The sequence below is a fragment of the Rhinolophus hipposideros genome (assembly GCF_964194185.1).
Source record: "Rhinolophus hipposideros genome assembly, chromosome: 3".
In the NCBI taxonomy this organism is placed as follows: domain Eukaryota; kingdom Metazoa; phylum Chordata; class Mammalia; order Chiroptera; family Rhinolophidae; genus Rhinolophus; species Rhinolophus hipposideros.
Genome location: NC_138049.1, coordinates 33,925,248 through 33,942,022, shown reverse-complemented (window position 1 = coordinate 33,942,022; position 16,775 = coordinate 33,925,248). Strand labels below are relative to the sequence as shown.

Here is a 16,775-nt window from a genome sequence, read left to right as displayed (position 1 = left end):
TATTTAGTTCTTTGATTTTGTTCATCAGAGTTTTGTAGTTTTCCTTGTATAGATATTACACATATTTTGTTAGATTTATACCTAAGTATTTCATTTTGGGGCATACTAGTGTAAATGGTATTGTGTTTTTAATTTCAAATTCCACTTGTTCATTGCTGGTATACAGGAAAACAGTTGACTTTTGCATATTAACTTTGTACCCTACAACCTTGGAATAATGGCTTATTAGTTTTAGTTCTTTTATTGATTTTTTTGGATTTTCTACATAGATGATCATGTCATCTGTAAACAGTTTTATGTCTTCTCAATCAGTATGGCTTTTCATTTCCTTTTATTGTCTTATTGCATTAGCTAAACCTTCCAGTATAATGTTGAAAAGGAGTGGTGAGAGGGGACATCCTTGCATTGTACTTGATCTTAATGGGAAAACTTTGAGTTTCTCACCATTAAGTATGATGTTAGCTGTAGGTTTTTTTTAGAAGTTCTTTATCAAAGTTCAGGAAGTTGCTAGCCAGTCCTAGCTTACTGAGAGTTTTTAACATAAATGTGTGATGGATTTCGTCAAATGCTTTTTCTGCATCTGTTGATATAATTTGATTTTTCTGTTTTAAACCTGTTGGTGTGATGGATTATATTGGTTTTTGAATGTTGAACAAGACTTGCATACCTGGGAAAAATCCCACTTTATAATATGGACTTTTTTAATAGTACTAAAAACAGGTTCAAATGAAAGCTGTTTAATAAATTAGCTGATCCTAGTGTATAAAAGTTTCACTATCAGAGATGTAGACATAACTCTTCTTCATATAAGAATCCAAGATCAAGAGCAGTCTTTTTTATTGCAACATTCATACATTTCTAAATGTTGATGTCAAAGTCATCTACAAAAGTTGATGCCCACACTTTCATTAAATACATTATTCCAGTTCACTATAATGAAGCCAATACCTATTGATTCATCTATTTATGAATCAGTTTTTATTCTAGCAATATAAATACAAAAACTGATCTCTGATTCAGCTTAAATAAACTTGATATCTTACAATCTTGGTCTCATTGCAAACAAAAGAATCAAATTAGGGACTGGCCTAAAGAGGAGAAGCATCCTTAATTTTGGCAGACCCTAGGTTAGGCTCCTTTTGGAAAACTTTCTATTTCACCCAGTTGCTGAGATATGGGGACAGTTGTTCTGTAGCCTAGCTCAATCAGGTTGCCATCTTGTATCTGCCTGGAAATGTATGGCCCTTGATTATTTGAATTGTGGTATCGTTAGAGTTTAAGGGTGAACAGGAGAGAAAGCTGAATCTCCAGACTATGTTCCTTCACATTTTTTTTTCTATGCACAGAACCAGTTTCACAGGCAACAAATTAGTGGACCTAGTTTGCAACTAGAACTTCAGATTTGCTCAGGGGAGTCTTTTGATTAGAGGACAAGATCTACTTTTCTCCACTTCTAGAGATCCTACTTTTTGGAAATTTGACCTCAAGGAACTAAGTTATTAAATCAACTGCAGCTGTTTAAGTTTGAAATGGTGCCTCAGAGTCCCAGCTTGTACACTTTTTCCCCCCAAGAGCACCCAGTGTTAGTTCTCTCTTCTCTTTCTGAATTATCTCCATCTCATGAAGCTAGAAGTCCCACAGGAATGCATCACTATAGTGAAGTTTCCATAGTTCTTTTATTTTTTTCCAATAAAACTTTATTCTTCAAACTGTTCAAAAGCTCCTTGTTTTTTTTACTCATTTCAAGTCTTCTAGTCTTAATACATATGAAGATAACTTTTCTCCCTCCTATTGATGCACAAATCCCTACGGTTCTCCGTGATACACAATCCCTTTTCAAGCGTTAGATGCTCAGTCTGATACAGATGTATGGGAGTTTTTAAGGTATACATGACCTCTGCTGCTAGGAACTGTTAACTCTCTAGTCATTTTCTTTTGTCACTAACTCTGTGTCGTACTAGTCTCAACACTAGTGGCCTGTTATAATGAGAACTCAACATTCTCCTCTCCAACTCCTTGTCCTTACTTCCCAGGAATGCCTCTCGTTTTTCAATAATCAGAGCCTATACCAGAGGCTCCAATGCTTGCACAATAGTAATCTCACTTGAGGGTCTGAGTTTCTAAGAGGTCTGCCCTGATGGATGAAGCATGGATGGAGCTTTGGATCAGTTCCGGGAACACAGATCAGTTCCGAGAACACAGTTCCGAGAAATGCCTTGCCCCTTCCAGTACAGATTAAAAAAATAAATTGCAAGTCTATAGTTACTAATTTGAACACCACCTTGCAAAACCCATACTCTCCTGCTGCTCCTTAATTACTCTAGTAAGCCTAAAACATTAAAGAGTTCTGGCTACAAGGTCCCTCCAAGACAGTGAATGATTTCACAGTAGTTGCACACTAACCCTAATGGCCTATGCAGGGTTAATTTCTACTTCACCAGACCATGTATCCAGTTGTTTTGAGATTTGTGATGTAGATGCTCTCCTGCTTATTTCTGGAGTGAAGAATAAGTGAGGACTTAGTCATGAACCTTAGCTCAAAGCATCCCATGTAAAAAACCAGTGAAATTTGAATTCACCTGGGTTTTCCTAAGCCCTATAGTCTCATTTGCACAGCATCATATTGATCTCGGCATGAAAACCAGCACCTCTTTAAAAAGTTGCCTCATCAAAATTGCATGTTTGGTAATTTGCTAGGTTTTAGGGACGGGATATGTCAAGCACTGCACATCCTCCCCCTAGCATTTCCTTGATTCTGTCCCACTTTAGCCTCTCTTCTCAGAGGAAACAGCTTTTCATGTCTCACAGAGTACTTTTATCCCCTTCTCTGAAGCCTAGGGGCCAAGAGATGTTTCTTGGAGATTCACTTACTTCAAGTGAAGTTATCAAGACACTTTCCTAACAATGGTAGATTGCCTGCTAAGAGGAATTCTCATGTGGTTATTTTAAAAGAAGAAAAATCTCCTTACATGCTGTTTATTGGCCCCATACAATATGCCAGATGTTACATTAAACACTTCATGTGCATTATTTCACTTGATTGTAACAATACCTTGAGGGAGACAGTATTTTTCCATTTTAGATAACAGACTAAGCTAAGAAATTTGGTTATGAGCAGATAGATGGCAAATAGTGTAACTGAGGTTTGAACCTAAGACTGACACCACAGCCTGTGTTCTTAAACACTACTACTAAGCCTCGTGTATATTCCTGGCACATGGTACTTGGAATACGTAGGATACCTACTCTTTTGTACTTTGCGCAGTATTAAGGTGGAATGTAAAAGAGCTCTCAGTAATGCAAAAGATTCAGTACTCTCAAAAGCTACAACAGATATACATAGAATATACAACGTATGAAAAATTATGAATATGCTACTACTTGTGTGTTACCAATGAATCTGTGCCAGTGTGAACAGTTAGAAGCAACGTCTCTGGGTTTAATATACAGTTGGCTGTGGATTGGTCTTGTGAGTATGAGATCATAACCTACTGATTACTGAATACTTAACTCTGAAGAGGACATTGTTTTGCTTTCTGTGCGGTACAGAATAAAGCATAAACGATGATCTCAATCCTCAAGAGTTTATTCTAATTGGCTTACAAGGCATGTGTCCTTGAGAAGTTATTGCAAACATATGAAAAGTATACTCAATGTCAAACGAGCGCACCAGGTATGTCAGTCCCCAAAGAACTGGAGTGGTTCGAGGGGACTGTACAGAAAAGGTGAAATCTCAGTGCCGTTTTGAAGATCTAGGGTGTGAAGAGCAGTGGAGAAAGCTGGAAGTACATCCGAGGACCACGGGGAACGCCACTGTCGCGCCGCAACCTGCTCCTGAACTCACCGCGGCCTCTCGCACGAGCTACTCGCACTTGGGGACCTCAACCAGGAAAGGCAGAGCACGGGGACGCCAGCACCCCAGCCCGCACCGGGGCTCCGCGGACAGCGCCCGCCTCGCCGAGCTTCCGTTTCCGGCCCTCAGGCTCCGCCCCCGCGGAAGCGCCCGGCGAGGGAGAGGAGGGGTAGGACGCCGGGCGGGCCCGCGCAGGCGCACCCGCGCAGGCGCACCTCCACGGCTGCAATGGCGCTGCCGGGCCCTTTGAACAGGTATCTGCTGCTCATGGCGCAAGAGCACCTGGAGTTCCGCTTGCCGGTGAGTCCGCAGCGTCCTCCACAGCGTCGGACCGGAGAGGACGGCGCGGTGCGGTTGGTGTGCGGGTGTGGAGGAGCCGCGCAGCCTGAGCACCCGGGCATCCCGGGAGGTGTGATGGGCGCGGCTATCACGCGTCCCTCGGCCCCTGGGACCGGTATTAGCGCGGCGGAGGGTGTGTGAGAGACGAGTCCGAGACAGACTTTCCCAGCTTTGCTAAGCATTTTTATTCATTGCTCTCCCTGTGTGCCAGGCACCGGAGTGAGGCAGGTGAATACGACCGGTCCTCTCCCTCCAGGAGCTATCCTCTAAGCTGACAATAAACAGCGAACAGACATGCTCAGGGCTGTGTTTTAAGTGTCAGATATGCGGGTCAAACTCCGTGGGGGAGGGTGGGGAGGTCGTGGTGCGTGGTAGGCCTTAGACGAGGGAGAAGTTGGGAAAAGCGTTTTATTTATTCATTCAAGAAACATTTTCAGAGTACCTGTAAGTGAATGTGCTGGGCACTGGGGCTATAACGGTGCCAAAGTCAGTTTCTGTCTTCCAGGAGCTTACTGTTCAGGCAAAGGGCAGAGCAGATGCACGAACATAGCATTATGAAACAGCGTTGGTCAGTGCACTGATAGATGCGCAGGGGAATACGGGAACCCACACATATACAAGGAGGGAATCTAATCACCTAAGGGTGCGGGGTGTTGGCCTTGCAGACGGATTCCATGAACTGTAACTAAAGGATGAGGAACAATTAGCCAGGCCCAGGAGAGCAGTAAGTAAATTAGAATTACTAGTGTGGGGACAGAGCCAGGAGTGCAGTTTCCAGGCTCTCGGCCTCCCGTGGAAAGGTGCTCACTCGGGTAGTAAATGGCCATCAACTGTGATTGGATGGCCATCAGCTGTGGCTAGTTGGCCGTCAGCTATAACCAGTGAGCCATTGGCCACTAGTATAACTGCCGTGGCTACACTAGCAGAAAATGGGGGCTAGCAAGAAGATGGTGGCTGAGCTAGCAAGAGCGGATTGCAGCTAGCACAGAGGATTGCAGGTAGCAAGTGAGGTTGGTTGGCAGAGACAAGTGGACAGCGGGTTGCGGATCGTGTGGCTCCTGTTTCCTGTGTCTCCAACCCAGCCGCCAGCGAGAGTATAGTGGTGTGACTCCCCTACCTATGGCCCCGTGGGTGTTCCTTTTTGGCCTCACCATATCCTGCGTTCTTATGTGGGGAGCGGGAGCTGAGACCCCGCATGACACCCTGCATTGACAACAAGCTATTATTACCTGATTACGAAATGTTTAGCAGAGAGTGACAAGAAGAGAGCAGGAAATGTAGATATGGGTCAGAAAATGCAAACCTTGAAATGAACATCCTGGAGCTTGGAAGGGGGAATTTATCGAAGAGTTTTAAGCAAGGAAGTGACAGAATCAGATCTTTCTTTTAAAAGTACTTTGGTGGCAATACGGAGGATAGATTTGAGAGGAATAAGTCAGAATCAGACTATTTAGATGTCTGTTGGAATAGTCTTGTTAATAGCTTTAAAAAAGTTGGAACTAGGGCAAGGGGTAACAGGATGGCATAGACTGGGAAAATAGGTGATAAAATCATCAGGGCTTGATGATTGATTGAATGTGGGAGGAAGTGGGACGAGTCAAGGATGAGTCCTGGAGTGGATATGAGTGTCTCCATTTAAAAAAAGCACAGGCAGATGTAAGATTTAAATTTGTTATGCTGAATTTGATGTGCTTGTGTAACATGAAGTGGAGATGACTAGGAAGCAATGAATATGAGTGTGCATATAGCGTGATGGTCTGGTCTGGGAATAAATATTTGGGAATCATCTGCATATGAACACTAGGAGAGAAAATGAAATTATTCAGAGAAAGCATAGCGTCAGAAGAGTGGTGAGCCAAATACAGGTACTTAGAATTATTGATATTAAGGGGAAGTGAAAAAAAAGGAGGACATGAGGAAGATAGGCAAGTGTCAGAATAGGAAGGGTGTGAGGCCACAGCAATCCGGATGGTAAATTCGCTAGAGCTGTTGTGTAGTTTTAGGACCGTGAAGCTTTGTTTAGTGGTCACTGAAGAGGAAGGGGAGATAGAGTAGACTGCTCTTAACTAGAACATAAGAAGGGAAAGTAAGAATTGGTTAACAGTTTTAGGGAGACCTAGGGTCAAGGGAGGACCCTTCCCCGCCTTGGAGAGATTGGTAATTTCTAGGCTGAAGAGAAGGGGTGAATGGATATAAAGGCACAGGGGAGGTGTTGGTCTTTCAATAGAAAGGGAGAGTGGGCAAAGGAGTTAGTATGGATGTGGGGGAGCTGGTTTTGCTGCCTAAGGGCCTGTTTTCTGGGTAATGAATGAGTCAAGTTTATTCCTTGAGAGATGGGGACCAAGCAGTTTTATGGAGAAATTGGGAAAAACAGTAAAATTTGAAATAGTCTTTGAGAGCAGAAGAGGGAGCTGACCAGTTAAACAATTGAGTAGGGAGGAACACAGGTGTTAGAACAATGCTGAAAACCCAGCTGAGGGTGAAGACCATGTATTTGTAATTGTGCTCATCGATTCTGTGATTTTCTTCAGTTGTGTTCAACTCCCTGGCCTGAGGCGTTATGAAGGAAGATTGTGGGGTAGATTGAGGATTAGTGTTTTGCTAGGCAGGTGCATTGGCAAGATAGGGGTGCAAGGATATAGAGTTCCACAGAGGAAATAATAGTTTAATAGAGGAAATAATAGTTTAATTAGATCTTGTCATGCAGGGTCTCAGCTCCCACTCCCCACATAAGAACGCAGGACACGGTAAGGCCAAAAAGGAACACCCATGGAGCCATAAGTAGGGGAATCAAACCAATATATTCTCGCTGGTGGCTGGGCTGGAGACACAGGAAGCAGGATCTACACAATCTGCCTAACAGCAGTCCGCGCTTGCCAGCCACCATCTTCTTGCTAGCCCCCATTCCCTCTCTGCTAGCATAGCCACAGCTGTTATATTAGTGGCCAATGGCCTACGGGTTACAGCTGACGGCCAACTAGCCACAGCTGCTGGCATCTGATCACAGTTGATGGCCATTTACTACCCGAGCCAGCACCTTTCTATGTGAGGCCGAGAGCCTGGAAACTGTTTTTTGGGGTTTTGTCCCCACACTCCACCCCTACAGGGTCTCGCCTCACAATCTACGCGACAAGCGTCTTCTGCGAGGGGCCCTGTGCAAGGAGCCTGGAGGTGAATGCACTATCCTGAACACAGCCAGGCTCTCTGGGCACAGCCAGGGTTTCTCAGGGCACCACCAGTACTTCTGGGCACAGCCAGACATCCTGGGCTTCTTAGGGTACCACCTGTTTCCCCGGGCACAGCCAGCTTTTCTCAGGGCACCACCACAGTACTTCTGGTCACAGCCAGACTTCCTGGGCTTCTTAGGGTACCACCTGTCTCCCCGGGCACACCCAGAGTTTCTCAGGGCACTGCCACTCTCTCTGGACACAGCCAGACTTCCTGGACACAGCCAGGGCCTATCAGGGCACTGCCACTCTCTCTGGACACAGCCAGACTTCCTGGACACAGCCAGGGCCTCAGGGCACTGCCACTCTCTCTGGGCACAGCCAGACTTCCTGGACACAGCCAGGGCTCTCAGGGCACTGCCACTCTCTCTGGACACAGCCAGACTTCCTGGACTCAGCCAGGGCTCTCAGGGCACTGCCACTCTCTCTCTGGGCCTCTCGGGGTACTGTGCTGGAACAACAGCGGCTCACATCAAGGTGCTTACATATTATCAATGGCGGCCAGTCAAGACACAAAAGCAAACATCCACCAGTCCCACTACATGATGGTATGTTCCCAAACAGTCAAGCGTCCATTAAATCAGGCATAGAAGGCAATTCCCCATAGTCCATAGTCATTCGCCAGGGCTGTCCTGGGGGTGAGGGATGACCTTGACCTCACCCTCATCTCCCAAGGAGGACTCAGCAAGCGTTTCCTCCTGGGACTAAAAGTCCTGCATCCGGGCTGCTCAGCAAGCAGTTCCCAGCCCACAGGGCGGCAACAACCTTCGCTTTCTCCGGCCTCTGCTGGTTGGGGAACGATCCACGTCTTTCCACCCCTCCACGGGAATCGAGCTCTCCGGCAGCTGCTCCTCTTGGTCTTCCTCAGACTGAGCTTTCATAGGCACAAACTGCTCCACTGCCCTTCGGAAAGCTTTGGCCAGCACCGTATCCTGCCGACTACGCCAAGTGTCGGGCGGGGGACCCTGCTCGCTGCGCCATTTGTCATGCAGGGTCTCAGCTCCCACTCCCCACATAAGAACGCAGGACACGGTAAGGCCAAAAAGGAACACCCATGGAGCCATAAGTAGGGGAATCAAACCAATATATTCTCGCTGGTGGCTGGGCTGGAGACACAGGAAGCAGGATCTACACAATCTGCCTAACAGCAGTCCGCGCTTGCCAGCCACCATCTTCTTGCTAGCCCCCATTCCCTCTCTGCTAGCATAGCCACAGCTGTTATATTAGTGGCCAATGGCCTACGGGTTACAGCTGACGGCCAACTAGCCACAGCTGCTGGCATCTGATCACAGTTGATGGCCATTTACTACCCGAGCCAGCACCTTTCTATGTGAGGCCGAGAGCCTGGAAACTGTTTTTTGGGGTTTTGTCCCCACAATCTTAATGGATAAAGGAGATGTTATATGGGTGACGAGAAGTGGAAAACCCACTTCAGTGAGAAACAATAGCCAGTTTCTATTAGGAAGAGGCACAGAGAGATAGCTGATTCTGGTGGTTTGGGGGGGAGGGAGGATGAAGCTGTAGGCAGTGAGGGTAGTGATGTGGGTAGCAGCCATAACTTGGAGTATTTTGAAACCATGGCAAGGAATTTGGATTTTATTTTAGATTTCATGGGGGAACCATTGACCCTTTATTTCTTTTTTAAGTGACAAAGTGGCAAGCGTTTTTTTCTTTTAAACCAGGAAGTGAGTAGTAATCATTTGTGTTATAGAAAGATAATTCTGGAGTAGCAGAGACAGCATGCCACTTAGAGGATACTGGAGCGGAAGCAGAGGGAGGCCCAGGAGGGTGAGCGCCAATGGTCAGGAAGTGCAATGAGAAGGGCAGAGTTGGGCTGCAGTCTTAAAAATAGCATCCGTGGTACTTGGTGATTTGACCTGTTTCTTCTTAAATTCTTTTTAGTTGATGTCTTACCCAGTTTAATGTCTTAAAAGCTCAGTTCTGTTTTATGTTCTTATTGTTCCAAGGCTACAAGCCCCTTAGTCTGGCATTCAAGGTCCATCATTGCATGGTTCTCTCCTCTGTCCTCCTCGTCCTCCTCCTCCCCACACCCGTCAGTGCAGCCCACACTGACTCTCCATCATTCCTTCAATGATGCCCTCTGTTTTCCTGCTGAAGCTTGTGCTCCCTTTTGTCTGGTTGGGTCTTTCCTATTTCACTCTTTAATCTACTGGTTTTATTTGTTTAGATTTACATACGCAGTTGTTTATTTTATTTTAGGTTTATATATCTTATTTGATTCTTTTTCCAAATCTGCAGTTTCCTTTTTTTATAGTTTTTCATCCTCTGTCAAAATTCTTGGTTTTGTCTATTCCCTTCAATATAGAAAGCACAGTTATGTTAAAGCATGTGACTGATAAAAGGGATTCTGTAGGTCTGTTTCTATTGTGTATTGTTTCTTTTGGTTCTTTTTCATATGTGTACTGGGTTAAATCAGTGCCAAATGTTGTATCTGAAATTTATTTGAAGAAATAGGAGGCCCAGGGTGATGTAAAACCTCTTGAAGACAGGAGCACACATGAGCTTTAACAATCATTCGAGCTCACTAAGATCACTTGAGCTCATTTTCCGGCATTAAATTCAGTTTTTGTTCTGATTCACACATATTCCTAGGGTTTGTAGCTTTTTGGGATCCCAGTCTAAACTGGGTAACCGGTTTATCAAGACTCCTTTCCTCCCTATGGGTAGGTGGTCCTGTACTCTTTTTGTCGCTCTAGCTTTATTAAGCCTGCAGAAGGGGTGTCTGGCCTCATAGCTGCTTTTGGAATTGGTAAATGTCCCTGTGAGCAAGTGGCTACACCTTGGACTTTCTGTCCTTTCTTGGATCTTGATTTGGTAACTCTTGTAATCTCTCCATGCCTTTAGCAGATGTCAGGTTTTTCTACTTCTTCTCAGCAGGAGGCTTAATCTGAATTACCCAGTTTGCCATCCCTGGAAGTCAAAGTTCTCTCATCTATGTAGATTCTCCCTGTGTTTCAGGGCTTAAGTCAGTTTCTATTGAAACTTTTCTTCTAAAACTGAAGTAATCTTTTCCTCCCTTGTACTCTAATATTATACTTTTTTGCTCTTGCTTCTAATATTATACTTTTTTGCTTTTGCTTTTTTTCACGGTGTTTTACATCTCTCATTTCAGTTACTAGGTTAAATGTTATGTTATTTCTACTAGACCCTAAGCTCCCTGAGGATAAATATGAATTTATCTTTACCTAGCTTAGTGCCTTGCACTTATTAGCTGTTTAATAAATACTGAATTGATTGAAATAGGATCCCTTTGGGGAAGGCAATCAAAAGGACATTCTACACTTGTAGGCCCATCTACTGTATTAGAACTGCTGCTCTGCAGGGAAGCTGTAATGAGTAGCTAGCTGCCTTTATGATTTAAAATGAGAGATTAGGAATGCAAGTGTGGTTCAGTTTTACCTCTGGAGTTATACAGGGCCAGTTTTAGTTGGCAGCTGCCTTATTGTACTAAAGTAAATTTCAGACACCTGGGTTTTATTGCTGGTTCTGAAGGAAACTAAATGGATAAAAAGGTGGCGTAAAGAACTGAAAAGCTCATGTGAATTAATGCATCAGGAATGCTTTAGATCATGCCATATTTTTATAGCCAATGTCCTGTATAAATTTTTTTGTTCCTAATGTAGAAACATTCTCAACTGGAAAGTGAATTTGCCATAAGATGAATAAAAATCTTGTGTGTTGCTATTTCAATGTAAGTTGATGGAGTGGTTGAATACATGTTTTGCTTTCATATTTGAAATGTGGGTCATCACATTTATTCTCACTTTTAAGTCATTGCTTATGTTTGGGTAGTAAAGCTTATGCTATGCCATAAAGCTTCCAATAATTCTTCGCTTTTTTTTTTTAATCTCTTAGAGCCCTTGTATTTTAGCCTCTTGCTGATTTTTGACAGTGTATTATACCAGAGCAGCAAACTGTTTTAAATGTAAAGTTGATTTCACAATCTGCTTTAATATAGAATGAATAATAATCATTCTATAGTAGGTAGCTGAACCTATAACTTCAGTTTTTCTTTTAAGTACTATGACTCTGTCAGGCTTGCTCGAGTTCTTGAGCCACTGGACTTCAGGGACAGTGTTGTGGTTATCGTCATCTTGATTCCTTTAATATCACCCCAGGTTCTGTGCTCCTCTCTACAATCCTACCTCACGAGGCAGCTATGATTCCTATTCTACAGATGAGGGAACTGAGCGTCCAAGGAGTTAAGTTTCTTGTATAAAACCACGTAGCTGTGATTTGGAAGAACTGAAAACCAAATGGTGGTCTGTCGCCCAAGTCCAGTGATACCGCCTTTTTGAATTTGTGTCACCCAGGTTGCGAAATGATTTGGGGATACCGTCAGTGATTTACTGGTAGTCTATGCTATACCTTGCTCTGGACATATGATTCATCTGAATTCAGCCCCTTTTAATTCCGGGGATTAAAAGAAAAAGATCTGTTGCATGGACAGAAGGAAAAACAGAAAAGGCACTAGTTGCTTAAACCTCCCATTCTTTTTGGTCTTGAGGTGGAGGGCCTTCCTGGTCTGGGTATACTGTCTCTCCTGGTGGTTGTGGCTCAAGATGGGTTTGATGTTAAAGGCTCCTTCTCCTAGTTGAGAGGAAAGAAGATTGTAGGCACCCAGCAGTGGGGACACTCGTCTCTCATTAGGTTTCCTCTTCTGTAAGACCTACATGGGGGAGTGGGATTATACCCTCTTTGTATTATTTGAGGAGACAAAATTTGTGAGTAGTGCAAATCATAAAATTTGTAGAGTCATCTTGCATTTATCAGTACAAAGTGATTACTTCATAGAATATACATACACCCTGAACACATTTCAACTTTGGATAGCTGATGTTTTTAAAGTAGCTCTTGTGTTCTCTTTCCAGTTCTGTAATTGATCTAGAAAGACAAGGAGGTTAACTTACCTTAACTTGTGCTTAGTGAATTCACAGTGATGCTCTCTAGTTAATCACTTTTTTAATTCAACATATATTTATGTATCTAAGTAACTGAACAAGACAGCAAAGTTAATTTATAATGGGACTCTTCACTCTTGCCTGACATTTGGTAAAATATTGGTCTTTTTTTTTTTAAATTATTGGTCTTTTAATCATAAATTTATACATCACTAATGATTTTAGTTTCTAGAAAAAGAATGGTTCTAAATATGGCTTGTAAGTCAATATATTAAAAATACTGGGCTAGTAATAAAAAAAATTTAAATAAATTTAAGGTACATTTTTAAAAATCAGTTGACAAAAAACCAGCACAACATCCATTTGAGCAGTAGTGAAGTGAAATTCTCTCTTGCATTAAAATTTAGGACAACCCTTTAAGAAAGTACTTTGGCCATATATACTGTAAGAAGCCATAAAAATTTCATATCTCTGGATAAAGTAACCCTACTTATTGTGACTCTGTCCTAAAGAAATAATCCAAACTATGGAAAAAACAATATATTCATGAAATGTGTGTTGTAGCCTTATTTGAAATTGATAAAATTGCAAACCACCTAAAATTTCAGCCTAAAGTATATTGTTTTCTATTGAAAATTTGCAGTCCTGATGCCAAGGAGGAAAATGTTTATGATATTAAGATTCAGAGGGAGAAAAGAAAATCTGAAACGTGCTTTAAAAATGTTATTTCTTTTCTAAACATCCTCAAAATCATCTGAGTAATTACTCATTTTATTTTTATTGATCCTGTATCAGATTTACTAATCTATAGATTTTGGGGATGTCTTTTTTATTTTTTTTCAAAATCAGGGCAATTTCTAGTCAAATCTTTTGGCAACTCTCCAAATCTTTTGGCAAATTTCTCAGAAATTATTTATCATTTGTGACTGTAAAATTTTTTCAGAACCTGGAGTTGTAATCTGTCTGGCATTGAAATTTAAATGCCTTGGGTAGATCACCAGCACACTCTTTTTTTATTTTTTAATTGTATTACACCTGTATTTTTTACTAGACTTTGAGTGCTCTGTGTTAAAATGCATTCTCTATAATATTTTCAATATAGGAAATAAAGTCTTTGCTTTCACTTTTTGGAGGCCATTTCACCAGTAGTCAGGAAACTTATGGAAAGGTAAGTTAAATTTGTATTTTTCATTAGATTATATGTAATACACTTACAAATAAAACCTTGGATTTGAAGAGAAGAACTGAAAATCTTAAATTTATATTTGTACGGTTACTTGTAGCTGTTTCTAGGGGCAATTAAATAAAAAGCATATTTTGGAAAATGTTGCAGTTTTGGAAAATGTTGTAGTTTTGGAAAGTAATTTAGATTTATTTCTAGTATTTACGTATTTTATTAGATTACAGACTTGAATGCAACAGTTGTGCCAGAAGTTGTATCTGTTCCTTCATTGAAAAAAGGGTGTCTTCTTCCATTGATGAGGTATAATTAGAGTTAGAATTTAGAAATTAGCTGAATTTGAGGCTTATATTGGTATTCATTTTAAATTTGAAATTGTGCATATGTAAGATTGTGAATTTATGAGCCTTATATTTTGTATTTGATAGTTTATCACTGTATTAGAAAAGTTTGGAAATGGGGGGGGGGGGAATCATTCCCAATTCTTTCTTCTTGACATGACTTACCGTGTTGCCCTGAAAATAAGACCAGATTTTATATTAATTTTTGCTCCAAAAGACGCATTAGGGCTTATTGACAGGGGATGTGATCCTGAAAAATCGTACTAGGGCTTATTTTCCAGTTAGGTCTTATTTTTGGGGAAACATGGTGTTATTTAGGGATACTGCCTTCCAGTCTTTTTCCATAGACTTCCCCCCCCCCACAGTTGTAATGCTACTTATAAACTTCTGCAGTCTCCTTTTCACTTGGTAATATTAACATAAGCACATGTTGCTACATAACCTTCTATAACAGGGCTGTATAATATTTTCCATTGATTAGCTTTACCTTAATTTATCTAATGAATTCAATTAATTCAGGTTGCTTTAACTTTTTTTGAATAATACTAAAACGATCATCTTTTTTCCTGTTTGCATTATTTTAAATTTTTTTTTTTTGTAGGGTAGTTTAAATACTGGAAAAAGAAAGACTGGGTGTGGCAGGGAGGATTACTTGGAAAAGATGAGACGAAAGTTCCTGATGTTGAACTTGTACTCCTGAGTGACTTGCACTTACTGAGAAAGGAGGAGAAGAGGGAGAGTCTGGGTATAATAGGGGGAGGATGATGAACTAAGATTAGGGTTCCTGCTGGGTTTTGCTGTGTTCTAGAAAAGTGCCTGTAATCTTGGGTGTTGAGACAGGGGATTGGGAAATCCCGCTGATACACCTGGAACTTTTTTTCTTTGATAAAATAATACAAATTGATAATAATTTACACTATGATTTTCCATCATAATTATTTCATGACTACCATCATCCCCCCTCAGGTGGCCACAACTACCTAGAAAAAGAGGGATCATTCAAAGAACTACTTAACTTAGAAGTTAGAAATTAAATAACTGTATTATAAGGAATGATTAGCAACAATAAAAAAATTTCAAGATTATACTTAGGGGTATTATATGAATTAATTTTTTTGGTTAAACTACATAAGAGAGCAGATACAAAATTAATCTAAAGTTTTAATAACCTTAAGTTTGCTGATTTTTTCTTTATAGAATCACTTATAAGTGTTCTGACATTATACTATATTATCCCAACAGGTTACCATTAATTGCTCTAATAATAAAAAAGTAATTTACTTATTTACTATTAGAGCAATTTTAATTTTGGTTTGAATCAGATCATGTATTCTTACATAAAAGTAGGAAATAGGAATCCCTCCTTATTGACTTGAATAAAAGCCTATGAGGTCATAAAACCACTTAGAAGTAAGTTGTGTATTATTTCTTTCAGTCTCCTTTTTGGGTTCTTAATATTCCCTCTGAAGATATTGCCAGAAACTTAATGAAACGGACAGTGTGTGCCAAGTAAGAGAAACTTATGATATTCTCCTGCATGAGTATGTACCATACTTCTCATAACTACTCTCTCCTACTTTTTGCTATATTGGCACAAAGTAGTAGAAGGGTTTGGTTGTTAGGGGGAGCTCAATTTAGATTGCAATTACCTACCTTTGCCACTGGATGGGGGTGGGGGAACAGAGGAAAGTTACCTGCTGAAACTGAGGGTAAAGGGATGTCATTGGTGAAATGCAGAAACACTTATTTTGGAATAATTTTTTAAAACTTCTATATTAAGCAGCAGTATGGTGTAAGATGCTAATGTTATTACATAGGATAAATGGTCACATTTAATTATGACCAAAGTATTGAAAATCTAAAAATGTTTTTCTTATACGTAGATGGTTTTTAGTTGGATGAGCAGAAAGGTGACAAAAACTGAGAATTGCCATCAAATATATTTTACTGTTTATTTAGAGGAATTCTGATTATCGTATCTTGGTATGGATTAATACAATGATGTTTGTCGTTTATCCTACTTGAGTGTTTTCTAGATTTTATCATTGGCATATTCTCTTTTTTCCTTTTCTTTCATTTCTTTTTTTTGGTTCATTATTGGAAAATTTTCTATCTTTGGGCTTGAAAATTAAACTAGTTTCAGCATGTTAAAAAAATGAACAATTTATGCTATTTTTAGTTGCTTTTTTTTCATGAACAAAAATTTGGGCAGATTGCTGAAAATCTTCCTTAGAAATTACAATATTTAATAATGCAGTACAAATAAGAATTTACATGTGTCTAGTTTTATTAACATGGTTAGCAATGCTTTATAGCATGATATGTAATTGCTGTATTATAGAATAGACCATAATCCCACATTTTTTTAAATTCATCCTATTGAAAACTAGCCACAGTACTAAATCTAATCTCTTAAATTGAAGCTTGGTAATGGGTCTGAGTTATCCAATAAAAATGACTAGAAAAAGGAACATAATTTAAAAACACACCCTTGAATAATTATTACTTTAGATTAGAATATCAAAATTTATGGCCCTAAGAGGTGTTTGATTTCCAGAGATAAGGCTTATTAGGTTTAAATAGCTATTTGAGGACCAAGAACTTGTAAACTTCCTTCAAAGTTCACATCTTTGGATGCATATATTTGATGAATAGTACAATTAATAATTATGTAATGATTATATAATATATAATAATTTCTCACGGCTTTTTATTCTCTGTATATTTTGCATAACTGAAACTGTACTTTAAGTGACAGCTATGTAGGAATAGTATTACTGTAGAGGCTGTCTCAATAAATTTAATGGAAAGAAAAGGAGGAATTCATTTTCAAAGGATAACATTCACAATCCTAATCGTAGCATTAATTTTTCTGGAACTAAAATCGACTATTATAAGTGTAGATTCGTAACT

The 16,775-nt window shown here is 40.5% G+C and overlaps 1 protein-coding gene across 5 annotated transcripts in view; it reads left to right on the top strand.

The window, feature by feature from the left end:
* The first annotated feature begins 4,003 nt into the window (after nt 1–4,003).
* The window catches only part of TRMT11 (tRNA methyltransferase 11 homolog), a 49,974-nt gene continuing 37,202 nt past the window's right edge, over nt 4,004–16,775 (top strand). The window contains exons 1-3 of one of the 5 annotated variants that reach the window (XM_081036045.1): nt 4,015–4,153; nt 13,444–13,509; nt 15,298–15,371. In XM_081036045.1, the coding sequence (XP_080892171.1) occupies nt 4,082–4,153; nt 13,444–13,509; nt 15,298–15,371 (212 nt within the window). In that variant the 5' untranslated portion in view covers nt 4,015–4,081. Of the gene's footprint in view, nt 4,154–13,443; nt 13,510–15,297; nt 15,372–16,775 lie in introns of all 5 variants that reach the window. The other 4 variants (XM_081036046.1, XM_081036047.1, XM_081036048.1 and 1 more) reach the window with 4 other exon arrangements.